The sequence below is a fragment of the Meriones unguiculatus genome, chromosome 18 (genome assembly GCF_030254825.1).
Source record: "Meriones unguiculatus strain TT.TT164.6M chromosome 18, Bangor_MerUng_6.1, whole genome shotgun sequence".
Lineage (NCBI taxonomy): Eukaryota > Metazoa > Chordata > Mammalia > Rodentia > Muridae > Meriones > Meriones unguiculatus.
The window spans coordinates 34,591,545-34,611,851 of record NC_083365.1 but is presented as its reverse complement, the minus strand read 5'-3'; the positions used below and the strand labels follow the sequence as shown (position 1 = coordinate 34,611,851).

General features: G+C 42.6%; 1 protein-coding gene across 3 annotated transcripts; it reads right to left on the bottom strand.

Moving 5' to 3' along the window:
• Positions 1–10,031: 10,031 nt before the first annotated feature.
• On the bottom strand, positions 10,032–18,919 carry Arl14ep (ADP ribosylation factor like GTPase 14 effector protein). 3 transcript variants are annotated; one of them, XM_021651474.2, is made up of 5 exons: positions 18,766–18,919; positions 14,625–15,109; positions 12,835–12,962; positions 10,998–11,222; positions 10,032–10,477 (listed from the first exon to the last, which is right to left on the bottom strand). In XM_021651474.2, exons 2-5 carry the CDS (start codon positions 15,048–15,050, stop codon positions 10,423–10,425), a joined length of 834 nt encoding a protein of 277 aa, XP_021507149.1. In that variant the 5' UTR covers positions 15,051–15,109; positions 18,766–18,919; the 3' UTR covers positions 10,032–10,422. The 3 variants fall into 3 exon arrangements, with proteins under 3 accessions (XP_021507149.1, XP_021507147.1, XP_060228136.1); XM_021651472.2 differs by having other exon boundaries at positions 18,721–18,908; XM_060372153.1 differs by lacking the exon at positions 18,766–18,919 and adding an exon at positions 18,545–18,663.
• Between the last annotated feature and the right edge of the window lie 1,388 nt (positions 18,920–20,307).

The window sequence follows — 20,307 nt, the reverse complement described above, 5'->3', positions numbered from 1 at the left end:
ATTTTTACTCCCAGTTTTAGATTTAAGGCAAATCTTATAGACGTCTTCATATTTTGAGCCTTTTTAGAAATATTTTTTTTATACAATTCCTGAGAGTGCCCAACTAATCTGCTAAATAGTACCTGGTTCTTCGGGCCGTGTCAGCTGGGCCTGATGTGTGGGTGTCAAACCAAAGGTAACAGGCAGCAAAGTGAGAGGCATGGAGCATCACAGATGTTCCTCTTTGGAAAGGACCGGCTTCTTTACAACGCTCAGCCTCCTCTCCCTTTCAGGCAGCGGGGCAGTACGGAGCAGAAAGAAGGCATGCGCTGTACTCCACTTCTAAGGAAAGCTGCCTTGGTTGCACAGATACACCCACTTTGCCTTCTGCCTCAGAAGCCATGCAGGGCCCAGACTGCAAGGGACACTGCCCTTCCTAAGGCTGCATCTTACCATAGCGGCAGACTTCCCGCTTAATGGAGACTGCAAAAGAGAGCACCAAAGACACTTACTTTTATTTTCTTTGTTTCCCCAAACCTCATTCACATTCGGTCGAACCCACTTTTCCCACCCAGAGGAAGGGGTCAGCTTCTTTTCTTAGAGACAAGGGAGAAAAGAAAGAGAGCTGGAAATATAAAAACTTGCCCATTAAACTGAACTGTTTAGTTTCATCTCTGACGTCACTTTTTTCCCTCTCTTAAATCTGACTAGTTTGACACATTTAAAGATTTTCACTCAACAAAATGTGTTATACACATACTTACATGGCCAACATTATGTTTACCGTAGTGGACAGTGAAGAGACCAAGATTCACTTGTTATTTAAGTTTGCTTAGGATGGCTGTGTAGTCAAAACTTTAAAATATCGCCTATATGAATTTTCCCAGATAACAGAGACACTAAATCCTTAACTATCAGCATTCTAAATGCCGGGAGTGAGTCTCCAGGTTTTTAAAAGAGTTTTGAAAGTTTTATGAGTGATTTTGCCCCCTTTCTGCTTAAGTTCTCTGTCTAAGGTCCTCAGTTTCGGAAACCTAATTCCCAGTTCAATTTGAATTCCAGATAAACGTATCTTTTGTCTTTGTAATTGTATGTGAATCTCAATATTGCTTGAGACATACTTAAAAGTCGTTATTTATCTGAATTCACATCTAACTGAGTCTCCTGTGTTTTACCTGAAAATTTTCTTTCTATTGAACAAGGATTTGCAGTTTCCTGAGTGTCTGTTTTTGTTCCCCAACGGCACACATTTTCCCTATACCCTGTCTCTGCAGTGAAGCTATTGCTAGTTATGTTTTGCAAGCAAGAAATTTGAAACCTCTGGAAACCTAGCAAGTTTTCTGAAGTCAAAGCCTGGAGTCGTAGACACAGTAATTATATTCAGGCTCATTGATGCCAAGGTCCAGGCTCTGTTCTCTAGAGCGGTAGTTCTCAACCGTCTTAAAGCTGCAACTCTTTAATATAGTCTTCACGTTGTGGTGACCCTCAGCTATAAAATTATTTTTTTGCTGCTTCCTAACTAGAATTTTGTTGCCGTTATGAATCATAATGTAAATATTTTTTTTGGAGCTAAAGGGTTGCCAAGAGGGTCGCGACCCACAGGCTGAGAACTTGTGCTCCAGACGCTTACTACATAAACAATGGTTTCAGTTCAATATTTGGTTTTTCCAGTTGAAAAACTAATGCATGTATAAATAGATGTAGGCAAGAAAGAGGCCTCGCCTTCTTTCTACAAAATATTTAGAAGGAACGCTTTTTCCCTCTAAAGCATTTAATGGAAATTACACTCCAACTCACCACAAGAAACAAATTTTCTAAATCTATACTTTGCCAAAGCAGTGTGGGTTTGTAGCAAACCATTGCCCTCTACTGGAAAGACTGGTATTCTGCAACGGTGATAGATTTAAAGCAGAACAAAAGTAAATTCTATTAGGTGTCCAGTTCCATTCTGAATAACTGCTATCATGTACTCCTCAGTGTGGCTCCTCAGAATAAAAGCAGAGAAATTGATGGCTTCCCACTTGCTTTAGTAGCGGTCGCTAAAGGAAGAGGATGAAACAAGCAGTGTGGACTCTAGGGCACTCTGGAAGTAATCCTACCTCAGGAATACCTAAGTCATCAGAATGAAACAGCCTCAACAACAAATACAAAGAACTTCACAAAAGTACAGGTTGAATGAAGACAGAACACAGTCTTTGCTGCTGAGCAATGGTGCTCTGGAGTAAAATAAACCTCATTTGATTGCCTTCTTTTAAAATTGTAAACCAGGTGGCCCTTGGTGAGTTATCTAATATGAGAGAGAGAGAGAGAGAGAGAGAGAAAATGGAGACCAGAGATCGACCTCAGCTCTCATTCCTCGGATGCCATCTATGTTGGTTTTGACATATGGCCTCTTGCTCGGCTTGGAACTCACCAAACAGGCTGGGCTGGCTGGGAGCAGCTCCAAGATCTCTGTCTCCTCCCCAGTGCTGGGATTAGTATGCAATCCTACACTGTTTTGTTTTGCTTTGTTTAATGTGGGGTCTGTGTATCAAATTCAGGTCCTCGTGTTCACATGGCAATGTTTACATTGACTTTTCAGTCCTCTCTAGATCCTGTGTGCCTTGGTTTCCTTATCTGAAAATTAGTAACCGTGAAAGTAGGTACTGAGTAGGTAGGTGAAGGGATGAGGGGCAGAATCTTCTCTCCTCCTTCCCCCCGCCCCTCATAGGCAGTAAGAAGCAACAAATGACATACACAGACAAGTAGGATCTTCATTGGACCCAACATCTGCCGGTACTTTCATCCTGGACACCTCAAGCTCCAGAACGGTGATTTCAGTTACAACTTCAGTTATTTATAAGCAGCGCAGTCTTTGGTGTAAACTTTTGCTTTGGTTATAGCAACCCAAATAAATGAAAACAATGTTTATGAAAGGTAGCTTGTGGCTAAATTAGTATATATGAAATGGTACTTTATTACGAGCTATCTACCAGAACTAAACAAATTTTGAAGCATAAGAGTTATGCTGTGGAAGCACCATGGGTTGAATGTCATGACCACCCTAAATGCATGTGTTGAAGCCTGATCCCCTATGACATCATCAGGAGGTGTCTAGCCTAGATAGTCTAAGACATTTTATTTCCAAGCTCTCCTGTTTTCCACTATTGCAAAGCTATAACAAACAGAAGATTTCTTTAAGTTCATCAGAATTTTAAAGCGACATGTTTTTAATGAAATCACAAAGATGTTTTAAAACAGAAACTGCAGATCTACGGGAAATTGTGGAATTCTTGCTGAAGGCAAGCTACACTGTTAACTGTTAACTGTTAGCTCCTGAAGAGCCCTGCTCCCATTAAACACTCTCCATGCTGACTGACAGACTGGAGTCAGAGACCGCCGAGAGGTTGGAAAGGGTGGCTTGTTGCTGGACTGGAGCCAAACTGTCCTAGGCTTTCTTAGCCCCTTAGTGATTTATTGCCTACCTATGTAGGGCGTGTGTGACCGAATATCCCTGTCAGCATTAGGTAAGTCCTGCTGGAATGAACAAACAGATCCCTCGCTACCCAGAGGCTAGGAATGTCATCTGAAGCCTGGGAAGCCACTTCCCCCCTACCCCCGCTGCACTGACTTACCTGCTGTTGCTACCAATGTATTTGAAAAGCATCTTGCTTTATTATTTTCTTTGTCCAACCCATAAAAACTTTGTGAAAGTATATAGTTTCACAAAGTTCATATATATATATATAATGAACCCAGTATTTGAGGTAATCCAAATAGAACTCGTGGTCACTCATTCTTGGCTTGAGAATAAATCATCTCTTACTCCCTTTGGGATGAGAATTGTGTTTATGTTGTCGCTTTACTCTCAAAACTGAAAGGGGACTCAAAAGCACATCAGTATACTAGTAAGGCCCTCTACCATGGACATTAAGCATGGCCCGCTTTCTGAGACACCGTCAACTATGCATCTGACGTTTTGGCACTATTATTATTGAAATGACTTATAAAATATGGTACTTTGCACTTCCCTGTGGCTTGCTGGGACCCACATCTTCATATCCCCTTTGTCAATGTCACAGATGTAAGCATCTGTAGGGACAGTGGCAAGAGGAATGTGAGGTGATGGTGCCAAGATTCATTTTTGCTGGCCTTGGATTATAAATCACAAACTTGAGTCAATGATATAAGTTTAATTCCCTGAGAAGTTAATTAATTCAGACTGAGCCATTACATATTCTTGCTCATTTGGCTTAGGACTGAGCCTTAGCTGTGAATCACCGGGTTATGAAGAGAATGCTACAAGTATTCAAACAATTTCAAATATGCCCAGTGCTTTAGATGCAAGGCCAACAAAAATACTGAAAATAAATAGCTTTATTACAGGCATCTTAATATTGTTGTAACATTTTAGTCACTCAGAGCAAATGACTCCAGGTAATGCTACATTTTGCATAAAGGCAGCCAGACTAAGACTCATGTGAACTAGAGAAGATTTGGCCAAGATTTAGGATAAGAATGAAGACCTGGGCGTGGGTCACAGCTGTCCGCTTCCCTTTCCTAAAATATATGAACGCTCCCGAAGGGCATGGGTTCTAGACAGGCCCCTCTACACTTGTTGGTTGGAATTCTCAGAACTGACTTTCCATCTGTTAGTACCTTGGATTCAGCTGCCAGATGGACAAGGTGCAAACGGAGCCAATTGAATGAGCCACACAACAATGCTAGGTTTTAACTTCAGACAACGGGATCCATTCAACCCTTGCCTAGATTGGTCTGTGTCCACTGCTTTCATCTGTGTTTCAAGGAGACCTGGCCAGGGCAGAGGTCAGAACATGATCTGTGCCTACTTAAATGTAATTTTCTAGCACTGTGTTATAGGTCACAAACTGGTGTAAATGACATACTTTTAATTGCCAGAGAAGCTAATTCAGGCGGCCTGAGCTATTTAAACCGTCTCTGCCCATCTGACGTAGAACTGAAGCTTAGCCAATGTTGACGCCCAGTCTTACGGAAGCTGAACAATTCTCATTGGCAAAGCATCTGTCTTATTCTCGTCACAGCCAGAAGACGGACAATTCATTGGCTCTGAGTGGCCACGTGCTCACCTTTAGCACATTCACGATGGCTTCAAGTTGTGTTTGGTGTTACATCCTCCAAGGCCAGGCCTTGCAAAGCATCCCAGAATCACCAAAGTGAACCGATCTGAACCAAGTGGGATCAGAGTGGAACCACGGCTTCTCAGGCCGAGAAGCTATGTGCTAAAATAGCTCATAGTGCTAAAATGGGGAGCGGGAACTGACCCTGGGCCTGGAAACCACTACTGAACTGCAGGTGATGTGCTCAAAATAAAGTGAAACAAAAAGGGGCGGAAGAGAGCGGAGTTCAGTCCCTAGAACCCATGTAAAAAAGCCCACGAGATGGGGGCCGGAGCGACGGCTCGGCTCAGCAGTTAGAGCATTGGTTGTTCTTTCAGAGAGCCAGGATTTCCACACCCACATGTCGGCTCAAACTAACTTGTAACTCCACTTCCTAAAGATCTGATACCCTCTTCTGTGAGTCGCCATGTGGGTGATGGAAACCTAGCCCTGGTCCTCTGGAAGAATCACCAGGGTTCTTATGCACGGAGCCACTGCTCCAGCGCCATCTGATGGGCATTTTCAGAAATTGCACAGTCTCACGAGTGGTTTTTTTTTTTTTTTTTTTAAAGGCGGGCATGTGGGTCAAGCCTTTCTTTTTTGACCAGGGAGTTTTTCCAGTGTGATACAGGGACTAGGCTGAAATCCCTGATCCCTGACTTCCTGCCTAGCAACCCGTTCTTAATATAAGAGAATTGTCTCCATTTCATAAAGCCAGATACAGTTGTGTTGGGGGTGGGTGGGGGGCGGGGACGGTGGTCAGACAGATATCTCAGTCTGCGGAGATAAACTTGAAGGGAATGAAAACACGGCACAGCCGGACCTAGTTGGACTGGACTACAACTTGTAGAGCAGCGGTTCTCAACTTGACCTCCTGGAGTTGCACAGCAGATACTTACATTACGATTCATCCCAGTAACAAAATTAGTTAAGAAATAGCAACAAAAATAATCTTATGGTTGGTGGGGGTCACCACAACATAAGGGACTGTATTAAAGGGTCGCAGCATTAGGCAGGTTGAAAACCACTGTTCTGGACGGTATGATCCCACGGTTTAGTTTTCTTACAAATTTAAACACAGTAACTTTGGGGAAAGTCTCCGTGTGACATTTCTCCTAACAAAGCTTCAGATATGGCTACATGGAAATCCCCTTGCAAAGTACCCCACTAGAGCAAAGAACCCGAGACCTTTACCATAAGAATGAGCTCTGCTGACTGGGAAACAGTGCTGGGATCTAGAGAAGATGACTTTGTAAAAAGCATAAGGATGCTATTGATGGAGGATGCAAAGTGCATGGACCTCTTAAGGATGTTTTGTTCTCTGAGAGACAAAGCCCAGGATTAGGGCCCAGATAATTCTCAGGATTTGGGGGAGTTCAGGTGGAGTCTGGCTTCTAACAGAAATAGCTACGGATCACAGGCTGTGTGACCACCTCCACTGCAGCTTCCAAGTGCCCAGGATCATTCTTCCTTCCATTGAAGAAAGCAGGCCTGTGAGCTTAACAATTCTGGTTCCTCCAAAGCTTACTCGAGGCTGTGCTTCCTACATAACTGTATAAAAGAAAATCTAGTGAAGGATTTATTTTTACTTAGATTTAAAGCCAGGGTCTTTCTGGGAGCTATTTTGGTATAGAAGTTAATTGGGTTACTCTATCAGCTGTTAGAGAAACAGATTCAATTGGGTTATATGTTTTATATAATCTAGACAGGATTATATAACACATTAACTAGGCATTAACTAGATGTCCCAACATAAATGTTAGTAACTCTTACTGAGGTAGAATAAGGCAGCAAAGACCAATTATCAGATGTTGACTTATTGATGTATAGCATTGTTTCTACTGCCTATTTAACAAGCATGACTTCCCTTGCTACCTAAAACAGAATGACCTGGAGAAAAAGCTGAAACAATCGGCTGTTGCCCTTAACCAGCTGACTGCTACTTGTTTCTGTCCACTCTTGCTTGCCCGCCCCACCTGTGGTGTTAGAGCAATGCACACTGGACCCAATACCAAAGCCTCTCAGGCGCAACCCTGGCTAACCACCCACTGGCAACATCTACTCACCTCCCCTCTTCGGTGTTGGAGGGCTTATTCCAGAAAGATTCTGGCAACACCAATCAGAAAAAAGAAAAGAGCAGAGGATGGCTCATCTGCACAAGCCTGGTGAAGGAGGTTAGATGCCCAGGATCCGTGTAAAGGTGGAGGGAGAGAACTGGACCCAGGTGTCCTGTGACCTCCATGCCATGGCACTTACACACAAAGTAATAAGTAATACATTTGTTTAATTTCTAAAGACTAGTTTGTTTTCCATCACCCCGACAATACCTAATACAATCAACTTGGAGATTTAAAGGGTTATTTGTCGCCCAGGTTCATAAGCTGTGGGGTCTGTGTTTATTTTCATAGAGATACCAGCAGATGTCAGCAAAAACCAAGGTGTCACAGGAAATTTCCTATAAGCACTGTAAGCTTTTTTATAAGTGACCAAAATTCAAGCTGGAAGTTTAACAAGAAAGGTCAGTCTGGATAGGACACATCCCTTTGCTCTACACTGCCAACTGACCTTTAATTATCCTTTTGGAGGTGAGAGGGAGGGGTGTGAGCAGAGACTGGAATAAAGATTTACGGGCAATAAAACTTTTTCAGATACTCAATGTTCTTGTTAAAGAACCAACAAACAAAAACCTATACCCAATAACACACAAGACTCTTCAGGGGCAAGATGGTTCAGTAGAACACTCCCTGCTCAAGTGAATATGGGTCTGCATCCCCAGCACCCAATACAAGCTTGTGGGTGTGGTGCCTCACTTGGTCACCCCCATGCAAGCTGGCTAGCTAGAATATTCCAATCTGCAAGCTCCAGGGCGAGCGAGTCACTCAACCTCAGCAAATAAAACAAAAAGCAGTTGAAGAGAGATCCAAGTCAACCTTGGGCTTCCCCAACCCCATGCACGCACACTGCACATGTGCCCAGAAATGCTCAGAGACCTGCACACATGCATTTGTGTGAACACACACATACGCAAATAAACACCAAACCTGCACTGTTTATTTCTAAAATAGTCTTTATTAGTTTACTCAAGATCAGATATACTTTTGTGTATAAACACTGCAATATGATTCAACAATCATATTGTTGAATTGGTCCCCGGATGGACTCTGAGAACAAACAGCAAAGCTGCTCAAGAACTTCCTCTCTGGAAAAAGCTATTTCTACCTTTACAAAAGGAACAGAGCTGTCCTAAGGAATGCTCAAATACAGCCATTTTTACAGAAAGTTATAAAATCTTTTTTCTATCAGAAATATACTTCCATTGTAAGCAAAAACAAACACCTAAAACTTTAATTTTAGCAATGTGGTGACACATGAATGTCACCTCAGCACGAAGAAAGCTGTGGTAAGAAGGCTGCAGAGTTCCAGGTCCGGCTCAGGCTACACAGCAAAGCCCTGCTGCAAGGAAAACAGGAAACAAAAGCACACAAATTTTCTCTGATGAGCCTAAGCAATGTACAGTCCTAACTCACATTTTAGAGAAAATACAAACAATAAAAAAAAAAATGACTAAAACCAAATGATTGTAAGGATTCAGATAAAACGTGAGTCTACCTATGTCCCTGCAAAATATTTTCTTAGATCAGAAATGGTAAACAATTCTGTTAATTGTGGTTAAATATGGTTAAGACCTGTTTTGATACCACTTGACTGGCATCCAGCTCCAAGAATTGGTCAGCTCACTGGGCTTCTGACACTTGGGCCAAAGACAAATACTAACTGAAAGTACACTTAATTCCAGGTTGAAAATGGCATTTTATCACAGAAAAGCCGGCAAGTGTAGAGATAACGAAGTGAACAAAAATGGTCAACTCAAACTGGCTATACACATTTAGCATCAACGCCATAAAATATTTCAGGCTGCTAATAGTTTGATGGAGACAATGGATTCAGGGACAGAACCTTGGCTTGATGGCTATCCCCTAAGTGTCAGGGCCTTCAAAAGGCTTTGGTTAGTAGGAAGTGCTGGAAACACATCCCTTGCCCCACACCCATTCAGATTTCTCACCAAGGTTTAATCAATGTCCAGAAAATTTACTTCTGCTCCACATGTTCAAGGTTCATTTTTTTTTCATCACTAGCTTCAAGGATATTTTCGGAAGTCTCAGTCCTCATTTTTACACACAGTTTTAACAGCACCTAAATAATGCTGTGGTGATTCAAGTTAGAAGGGCCCCATAGGCTCACACATTTGAATGTTTGGTCACCAGGGAGCGAGCGACACTGTTTAATAACAATTAGGAAGTATGGCCTTGTTGGAGAAGTGTCACTGCTGGTGAGCTTTGGAGGTTTCAAAAGCCCATGCCAGGTCCGGTCTCTCTTTGCCTGTCATCAGGATGTAAAGGTCTCAGACACTGCTCCAGCATCTGTCTGCATCAGCCTCAGTCCCTGCCATGAGGATGGACTAAGCCTCTGAAACTATAAGCACTTACATGCTTTCTTTTTTTGTTAAGAGTTGCCTTGGTCGTAGTGTCTCTTCACACCAATACAACAGTGACTAAGACAAATTTGCAATCATTTATGCAGTGTACAAACACGTTTTATATGTAAAGAGAGGAATGAATTTTTCTTCAGGAACAAATTTTTACCAAGAATGCATAGACTGAAAAACAAAAAAGCTGATAGCCTAACGAGCATGTGTTCATCTCTGGCTGGAAGGACAACTGCATCTTAGCACTTAAGTATCTAGGTTATTTTCAAAAGTTTAACATCCACTTACTCTGTGGCATGGAGATCAATGTGCATCACAGGCCCTGTTCCCAGCTGAGGACCAGGCCTATTTGCACAGTAGTATGGGGCCAGCCACCAAAGAAATGCTAATAATCAAAGGAAAGAGGACATTAAAAACTCGTAGCTATAAATGAACAAGAAAATTAAAAGTTTATGTATTGAGAATTTTATTTCATTGCCCAAAAGTAGTCTCAACAGTGTTTTGCCTGTTAATAACATATTAAACAGAAATCTTTCTGACCATTTCAATGCTGTGAAATAGTTATTTACAATGAATAGCTTTTTTAATGTGAAGTGTTTCCCATGTTTCTCTCAGACAGTCCTGATCATCACAGCCACATTTCTCAGCAATGTGGTTGACTCTCCATCACCAGTTCCTGTGATGCACATGGGTCTCCAGAACAGCAATGGCATCAACACTCCCACGACCAGTGATGACATCTAGCGTTCCATTTACGACTGATCCAAATTTCACTTCCAGAACTGCCACTGCTCATTTCCTTGCTGCATTTTCATCTTTGCTGGTCAATTATTTGGGTGATCACTTTTGTAAAATATCATATGGGTGACAGGGAGATAACAGACCATATGCTTTGCTGTAAGTAAATTAAATAACAGGTGTACAGAGAGCAACCACTGGCAGAAAGTAGAAGCAGCTCATGATTGGCGCAGAGCAGATAGAGCACAGCTGCTAAGCATATCCTTAGAACTAAGCACACCCTTACTTCCGCACTGGAGAGCTAAAACTCTGAGCAGCTAACGATGCACTGAGGTAAACTCCAATCTCTGCTAGGCTGCTATTAGATGAGTAAGATTCAGCTGAATCATCATTACTGAAATTTGTGAATACGGGAACTCTAAAAACTGCAAACTACCTTCACTTGTTGGACTGGCCCCAACAGGCTTAAAGCAACTTTGGAAAAAACAAACCATCTAAATTTACATCCAAAAAAAAAAAAAAAATTGTAATGCACCCCAAATGCAAGCAACTTCATCCTGAGGTGTTCTGGGGTTAGTTTTCAACAACTAGGCTGTAACTGCCCCTCAAAGCAATAGAATTTTAGGAAGAGAGAGAGAGGAGTTGTAGAGACCCCAGAGTTTGACACTATCAATTACCCAGCATGTTTATTATGGATTATCTCTCCTCCTTCAATTTCTATCTGCTCGTACAGCCACTTGCGGTCGCAGCGGCATTCGACCCCGCACTTGGTGGAGCCACAGGTGGGACAGGCGTAGAAGCACCCCAGGCAGTCCTCATCCAGGCAGTCACAGAGGTCCATGCCGCTGAAGATCAGCAGGCCCTGGCCGTCATACACTCTGCTGTTAGCGGGGATCATCTGTCTGCAGGCGAAAACAGCGATTACACCTAGTAGTTCTGAATACTTAGTTGAAAATAAGATAACAGAAAATGGAGATAAAAATCTTTATGAAGACGGTGGGAGGGCGGGACAAGGAGAGGAGGGAGGGGTCTGCAACTGGGATGTAAAGTGAAAAAATAAAAACATCAATTAAAAAATATATTTTTGTGTAGAGATGAAGCACTGCTTAAGTGGCACATCATTTACCAGGCTCGGGGCCTGATTTATACTCTGCAGAAGAATTCCAGATAGGAGGTGGCCCAACTCTAAGTGCTGAAAGTTAGACAAGACCCAAAAATGGCCGCTCAAGTCCACAAAGAAGCTAACTTCAGCTGGAGAGGTGGCTCAGATGGCTGCCGTGCTTGGAACAAGCCTGATGACTGAGGGATCCCTGACCCCAATGCAAACACTCAGTTTTCCCCTGACCTCCAGCCACGTGTAAGCATCCGCACGCGTACAGATTCAGATGTGCAAACAAAGAATAGATCTTAAAAGAATAAAGAAATGTCCTTGCAAACAGCTTTACACAAACTAACAGAGGAAGGAGTAGCTGGAAGTGATGTGCTCCATTAGTTGGCAACCGACACTGCGGGCAAACTCAGGACATACCCTCTACAGGTCTTACACTCTAGTCAATCTGTTTCCTGTTTCTTAATGACTTCTGGTAAACCTGTTCTGAAAATATTTCAAATCACTCAATGGAAAACTTAATCGATGGAGTAAAGGTAAAAATGTTGATTCCAGTAAGAAAACAGTTCAACCTGTTATAAATTTGTCAAAATCTTTTAGACACTCAATGTAAGGACATATTTTAAATGACTTAGTTCTTTTTTCTGTTGAGTGTACTAAAGCCGTGTGTCTAATTTGGACCTGCACAACAGAAAGCACTCTTGGGTTCTCGTAAGTGCAATGGCTTCAGTCAGCTGACATCCAGAAATTAGATAAACCAGGAAGAGAACATCAATATCAAACTTTGCAAACAGTATCTTGGACAATCCTAAGGTGTTTCTTCAACCATTTTAACTTTGTTGCTTTTTCGAGACAGGGCTTAGCCCTGGCTGTCCTGGACTTTGTAGACCAGGCTGGCCTCGAACTCCCATAGATCCACCTGCCTCTGCCTCCCACAGTGCTGTGATTACAGACATGCGCCACCATGTCCAAGTTAACTTTTTTTCTTTTTAAAGAGTTATTTAATAAATGTGTATGAATGCACGCACGCCAGAAGAGGGTATCAATCACATTGTAGATGATTGTGAGCCACCGTGCAGTTGCTGAGACTTGAACTCAGGATCTCTGGAAGAACAGCCAGTTCTCTTAATGGCTAAGCCATCTCTCCAGCCCCCATTTTAACTCTTATTCCAAAACATTACCTTGTTTACTTCATGCTACCTTCTCAGAAAGAAGCTTCTAGTGTTCCGGTGGATGCTTTACTTGTCTATGAGTAACAGTTAAGGTTTCCAGACTAATTTGGAATGTAATTTAAAATAGCAGTTAAGAAAATTGAAAGTTAAGAACATAGGGGGAAAAAAAGGGATAGTGCAGACGTGAACCAGTAATTTAACAAATAACCTACAGCTTCAGAACCAGCAGCCTACCTGTCAGAACCACCGCTGGAATTTTTGGTTAGCTTCCTTTTCTCCCTTTTGCCAGTTTCTGGTGCAAATTCAGTTTGCTTTCCTGGGTTTGTAAACTGTAGTGACCTCAGAGCTTTAGCAGTTCTTCCCTGAAGGAAAGTAAGAAAACTATAAATTGAAACCTTAACATCCAACAATAGGACTTTTCTTAGCATTAGCTCAGGGTACCAACCCCTCCCCTAATCTAGAAGGCAATTTGGGGCACATACAGAAAGGAATGTGGGAAAATCCACACTCTTCTAGTCTATATTCAAACATCTGTACTTTTTTCGTTACTTTAGTCTCTTAGACAGCAGGTCCAGGAGCCTGGCACACTGAGGACAGAAATGTCTGTCACCAAAGTAGAGAAGGCAGCAAAACTGTCATATGAAATGACAGCATAGAAGAAAGGTTCCACACAATTAACAGTCCTTCAGAATGTCTAACTTTATGAGAAGTAATGTGGCTCCATGTTCTGATATAATATATATATAATATACATTATATATGTACTTACATATTTATATATTAATACTTTATATATTATATTATATATATTATATATATAATATATTGGCTCTGACAAAATTGTGGTTCATAAGGGTTTAAGTCTGTTATTTGGGGAGGTAAGACTAAGTCTTTCAAAATGTTTTTCTACACCCAAAGTCAAGATTAGGTGATAAGGAAAGTAGTCATGGAAGGACAATGGAGCGGTGCGTACTGAGGACGTGGAGAGCTAGAAACCTCAGGTATCTATGAGGAGCTTCGCATGATGCTGGGTCCTAGAGATAAGCCTGAGAGGAACATGGTACACACAACTTAAAATGTTAATTTCGCTCATTAACACAACAAAAAGGAAAACAGAAAATATGCCGGCAGCAAGAATTACAAAATGCTTAAAGAGAGAAACTCTGTCAAGTGCTCTTGAAAGTGAGACAGTGACTCTCAATCCTCCTGATAGTTAAATGACCTGTATACAGGCTTGTCTACAGGGAAGCGGTATCAAGCATTTCATACTTCACAGTGTAAAGTCATGTTCTTTGAGCACAGGGAGCTCTAAATTTAACCTTAACTCTATTCAGAATTTGGAGGCAGAAGCATTATGAAAAGTCACAAATGTTTAAAAATCTCAAACAAGAATATTTTCAAAGGGGGAAAAAAACAAAACAAAACAATAGAAGTTACACTCTGTGACTCCTGGGCACTGAGACTCATGCCTGGAATTGTAGTTCCTGGGAGGCTGATGGGCAGTCACTGTCATGAGAATAAGTCTGGCCTTGACTAGCTAGAGTTCCTGGCCCATTTGCTACACAGTAAGCCCCCACCTCAAAACCAAAATAAAAATCAATGACAAGCTACTTCTTTGATTCTTTTTTAAAGCAGTGCTTTAGTCCTGTAGTAAAAGAGACATCCTTCCTGGTGTGTAGTCTCCAGTAGGTGACATACCATTTAGCTACTTCAACATCAGAAAAGGATCCAAGTTCCCTAAGTTAGCCTTTGCCAATGTGCTAAAGGCCTAAACTCTCCTTCCTAAGGTCTAAGAATAGAAGTTGTAGCACTGGAGTTGGGTACATCATGTTCTTTCTTCTAAGCCCTTGTTTCTGCTCATTCTTGACCTTGAGTGCACAGAAACATTTCACAGCATCATTTTATTTTGCCTCAACTTTAAATCTGTTATGTGCTAATGAATGTGATAAAAATGTAAAGAGAACTCCTTACTCTGTACAGCTAAAGTCCCACACTATAGAAAGCACAATGTCATCTATACATACATCTGACTCAGGCTTCCGTCTCTGGCGGTCTTCTGGATCAACATCCACACTTCCATTGATGATCTGGGTACATTTTGGGCAAAGCTTCCAACCAGGTACAAGCTGTCTTCCAAACTTTGCACTCAGAAAAGTGGCATCATCTAAGTCGATTACATGCAGATTCTTTTTGGCTAGCTTTTTGTGTATGTTAAATGGGTCACAGCATGACTTCTGCAAATCCTCAAATCTGTCAATATAAATTTTTACATGATGGAAACAAATTGTATTATTCCCAGAAAGTGTCATTCCAGTCCTAAGCTGAAGCAAAAGCATGTCATTGGATGACAATTCTTGCAAAGTCTTAAAACCTGTGTGCCGAGTATAAAAGGTTTTATGGCAGTCATGGGTGGTACGAAGCTGGACTCCAACTGAACACGGATCCATCATCCTTGAGTCTAGCACATTTCCCCTGTTTTATTTTGTCTAGAAATCTTTGGTAGGTCAACCTAGAGAAAACAGTAAAGAAAGATTTGCATTGAAAACTCTGATTTGGAAAACCTCAGAATATAGTAAAATCTAGCTTCTTTAGAAAACAAAAGCACAATACAGCAAACATGGAATAGTAGGAGATACTAAAAGCCTACAAAAAGTAAGAATGTATTTAATCACGGAATGTGGGAAACAGTCCTTGCCCGGTCAGCACTATACCAGAATCCTTGTTATCACAGCTACAACTTTAAGATCACATCCCATTGTTTATGGAGAGAAACAGAAAAAGCAAGAAACATTCATATGAGAAATATTAGAGATTCAACAAACTGCTCAGACTTAGTAGGATTTAATAAGGATACTGGAAACCAAAACACTGTTTGCTTTACATAACATACAAATGTTACAAAATATACAAAGGACTGTTACAGAATTCTATAAATTCAGTGTTATTTCAATCAAAAGGCAATTGAAAATTCTCCCCCATCTTGTGGGGGTTTAAAAGTTGGCCTGCATGAAAGAGTAAAAGTTCAAGAAAACACAAACACACAATCTGATAAAACACAAACTGTTGCAATAGAATTGAAATTCACAAACATTGAAAGTCAGTGACCTGCCAATACCATTCACTTAGGTGAACCATGTATGTACAAGTGCACACGTCTGGCAGTCAAGGAAATGCCACAGGGGCTAGCTGAGCTGTCTGATTGGGCAGTCTGCTCATGCACTGTCCAGAGTCAGGTGGCACAGACGTTTAAGCAGTCATCCATCTTGTATGGTCACATTCTGCCTCCGGATGCTCACACGTCCTTCTCTGCTCCATCCCCACAGGCCCTGCTAGCTCCTTCTGCCCTCCTCCAAGATGGTCTACCCAGCCCTTTCCATCTGATTTCCCAGCAATTGCTTCTCTGCTCATCTGGTTTGCATGCTGGGAACATGGACAACTAGATCATTTCCCCAAAGCTTCAGGCTGCTCCCTTTACCTACGGAGCTGCTCTTCTGCTATGTTGATGCAACTCCTCCCTTAACTAACAGTAAGAAACAACCTTCCTCGTTCCCTCAAACAGGGTCTCACTGTCTAGCTCTGGCTGTCCCGGAACTCAGAAATCCACCTGCCTCTGCCTCCCAAGGGCTGGGATTAAAGGCGTGCACCACAAAGACAACACAGAAATATACCATTTACTGCCGGGGTCTAGACCTAGCAGACACCAGAACCACAGCCTCTGATGAAAAATGCAGTAAACAGGCCATGGCATTCAGTGGACTTCCCTAACTCACTGTAGATTCTGCCAGTTCGGCCTCCATTTATACCTTTATTTCACCATGAACTTACCGGTGAAAACACCTTTTCATTTAAATTGATTTCTAACCAGTTACCTGGCTGATAAATGCAAACACTTATCACATATACTTGTGTGGCACTAATAATTTACTAGCTTTTCCATTTTGTGAATAAAAAAGATTGAAGGCCCACACCTTCAATCCCAGTCCACTGGAGGCAGACGAAGTCAGATCTCTGAATTCCAGGCCAGCCTGGTCTACACAGTGAGTTCCAGGACTGCATTATGAGATACTATCTCAAAAAATAAAAACGTACAAGACCAACCAGTATGTTCCAGACATTCTTTCTGATCGGTATAAACATATAGAATTCCCAATGCAAGAAAAATACAGTTTTCAATACAAGTCTGTAACAAACCCCATTCCCCTAAAACTTTTGGCTAACTTGGATCTCATGGATTTGAACTAACATTCCCTAAACTTAAGGAACATTTCCAACAGTTCTAAAAAATGCCAAGTGTTCATATACTTTCAAAAATCATACCTAGACATTCTTATTGACAAATACTAAGCTCACTGACAAGTTCTGAGATAATTAATGTGTAATGCATTATACATTAATTCCTGAATGGATCAGTGGGTATGTAGCTCTTCTTGGATATGTGCTTAACTGTATGTATTGATTTTGTTTTCCAAACAGCAAAAATACCTCTGACAATTATTTAACTAAAGAACTTGTTCCATGTTTTTTTGTTTTTTTTTTTTCCTTTCCAGCCATTAACTGAATTCCTGGGGACTTCAGTTTCTAGTATTTAGTTTGTTTACCCATTTATGAATAATTTACTGATCTGCTCATGCCCACTGATCAACTGGAACAAAATACTTCTTAACCCAAGTTTAAGTCCCACTGTCTCTAGATCCATCAAGCTTGGCCATCTCAGCAAAACTTCCTCAGAGTATACTGCCTCTGGGGTTACGGGGCTCTCCAGCTACCATCTGACCCAAACATCTGTACATTCCACTGCTCATCAGTTTTTCCTAACATCACTAACACTTCCCTCACCTCACAGGGTGAAGGCAGGCACTACACAGCATGTCTCCCACCAACCCATGTAAAAGAACAACTTCACATCTTTCTGCTTCACAGAAACATCACACACTTCGCTGCTTGCTAATCTCTATTATATATGAAGCTCCAAAGGCAAGGAACTACCCGATCTCTGAAGTCATGGCTTCTCTCATTAGCAAATCCCGGCACTTTACTCTTATGAACTGTTTTTGAATGAGCATCCGTTCAGAAGCCCAAACTAAGTAGGCACACTCTCCTGGAAATCAACGTGACCAGATCCCACTTCTCTGCAAACGATCCCCACCCCAGTACTTTACGGGATGCAGGCATTAAGGCCCCTACTCACAGCCACACCAGTATGACTCAAATCATCAGACAGGTACAAAGGCCTACTACACACATGGTACTGGGGTAGAAAAATTCAAACACACACACTCCAATCCACCAAAGTGATTAACCAAATGACAGGGCTGAGACGATTGTGAATTTCACAGAGGGGACTGATTAAGAGGTGATTCGGCTGATGCTCTTCCAGAAAACCTGCATTCAATTTCCCAGCATCCACACAGTGGATCATAACCTCCTGTAACTCCAGGTCCAAGGGGATCAGACGCCCTGTTCTGGTCTCTCTGGGTATCAGGCCGGCACTGGTGCACAGACATACATTCAGGCAAAATAATCATACATATAAAATTAAGTAATTTAAAAACTGTTTTCAAAGTCGGGCGAAGTGGCGCACGCCTTTAATCCCAGCACTTAGGACGCAGAGGCAGGCAGGTCTCTGTGAGTTCGAGTCCAGCCTCGGCTACACAGAGAATTACAGAACAGTCCAGACTACACAGAGAAACTTCCTTGGAAAACCAACCAACTAACCAACCCACCCAACCCAAACCGAAAAAACTTAAAAGAGTTAAGCCTGGTTACTCATGTCCGTAATCTGAGCTACTCAAGGGGGTGCTGAATTGGAAGATCGCTTAGGGACCCCCAATCTGAAGAAGCTGGGGATCCAGCTCAGCAGAGGAGCCTTGAAGCTTGCGCGAGGTCCTGGGTTCAATCCTTCTATTGCAAACTAAAAAAAAAAAAAAAAAAAAAAAAAACCAACCCTGCAGGCTGTGCCCCAGAAGCGCGAGGTCCTGGGTTCAATCCTTCTATTGCAAACTAAAAAAAAAAAAAAAAAAAAAAAACCAACCCTGCAGGCTGTGCCCCAGAAGCGGTGGCGGCCCCACCGTGCTCTGGGCACAGCTGCTGCGAACCCCAAGACCCCGCCGCCGTGCAGACCTCCTTTCCCAAGCCTCCTCCGGTCCTCGGCGGCCTCCCACTCACAGCCGTGCGGCCCGGTCCGCATGAACCGCCACCCCGGTCTCCCCGGCGCTCCGGAAGCGCGGTACCTCCCCAGGCCCAGCTCGGCTTTCCACACTACCGCCTACCCCGCGCCGACACCGAGAGGACGGCGCGTGCGGCTAGAGGAACCGGGGGTACCATAAAGATCGGCCGGAAGCCGCCTAGAGTAGACGCCAGCGCGGGCGCCCCCGGAGGCGGAAGGGCTGCGTGCAAGGCGAGAGGGGATGATTCAATCCAAAGCAAGAGTTGCCTCAGGTGTTCACCCTGGGGCGATCGGGGCCTCTCTTGAGGTTGGGGAATTGGGAGGCTTTTGGAGGCCCTCAGCGACCACAACTTTCCCTTGCTTGGTTTGCAGATCTGCAGTTGCTCGCCCTGGAGCGTTCGGGGCCTCCTGTGAGGTTGGGGAATTGGGAGGCTCTTAGCGAACACGTTTCCCTTGCTTGGTTTGCAAATCTGTTGAGCAGGATACCAGACTCCTGCACCTAGACAGATACACCTCATCCTGGAGGGGAGTCACTTAAAAGCAGCTTAGGGATGGACCCTTTATTTAAAGTCTCATATTTTATTTTATTATTTTATTTTATTCTGTTGCTTCACCTAAAACCCATCGCTTTTATTATGCATTATAAACATAGCTAGTTCTTTGAGTAAAAGGTAGGCCCCCCAGGAATTACCTTTACAATGTTAGAAGGAAGAAAGTAAAACTTTATCGTTGTGTTTTGAGGTGTCCGGTGGGTTTTTGTTTGTTCTGTTTTTGTTTTTTTGAGCCAGATAGTTGAGGCTGGAGCCTAGAACTCTGCAGGGCCTCCATGCGCCTGTGAACGAGTAATTTAAGATTCTGATACATGCCTCGGTGCCTTCTAGGCGTTCATGAATGGGTTTGTTCCCTTTGCCAGTTAAAGAATTAAAAGGGAGGAGAGCGGTACCAGAAGTTTTAGGGTGTGCCTGCAGTCAACATATTTCCTGGGAAATTGGGTCCCTTCCTGGGAATCTTAGTTTTATTAAAAAAAGAATAAAGAATAGACTCAAACAGAAACTCAAGGATAACTTACTAGAGTTTAAAAGGAAAAACCCAGGGCAGGTACATTGTTAATCTCAAAGTTGCCCCAAGCAAGAATATGGAGAAGATAAACGTGGCAGGCAGCCTTGGGGAGGAAGACTAGAGCTTTGGAAAAAGAGTAAGGGAGTCCAAAGCTAAACCAAGGATCTCTGGCCAGCATTTGAACACAGATGGAAGAAAAGTAAAGTTGTGCAGTTTAGAGTCAGGCATCAGCAAGTTGGTCAGAACAAACCAGATCAGCCAAACATAACCAAGGCTCCGCTCTTAGGGGCTGCACAAGGGGTTTGGAAATCTGGGAAGGAAAAACACATTATCTTAAGCTGAATCTGCCTTCCCACTAGAGGTCTCCTAATCAGTCTGACCAGCCCCATTGGATTTAGGGAGCATGGACATATCTGCCCCCAAGACATAGATTCCACGCCCTTCCCTCCAATTTCTCCCTAATCCTCTCACCATTTCTCCCA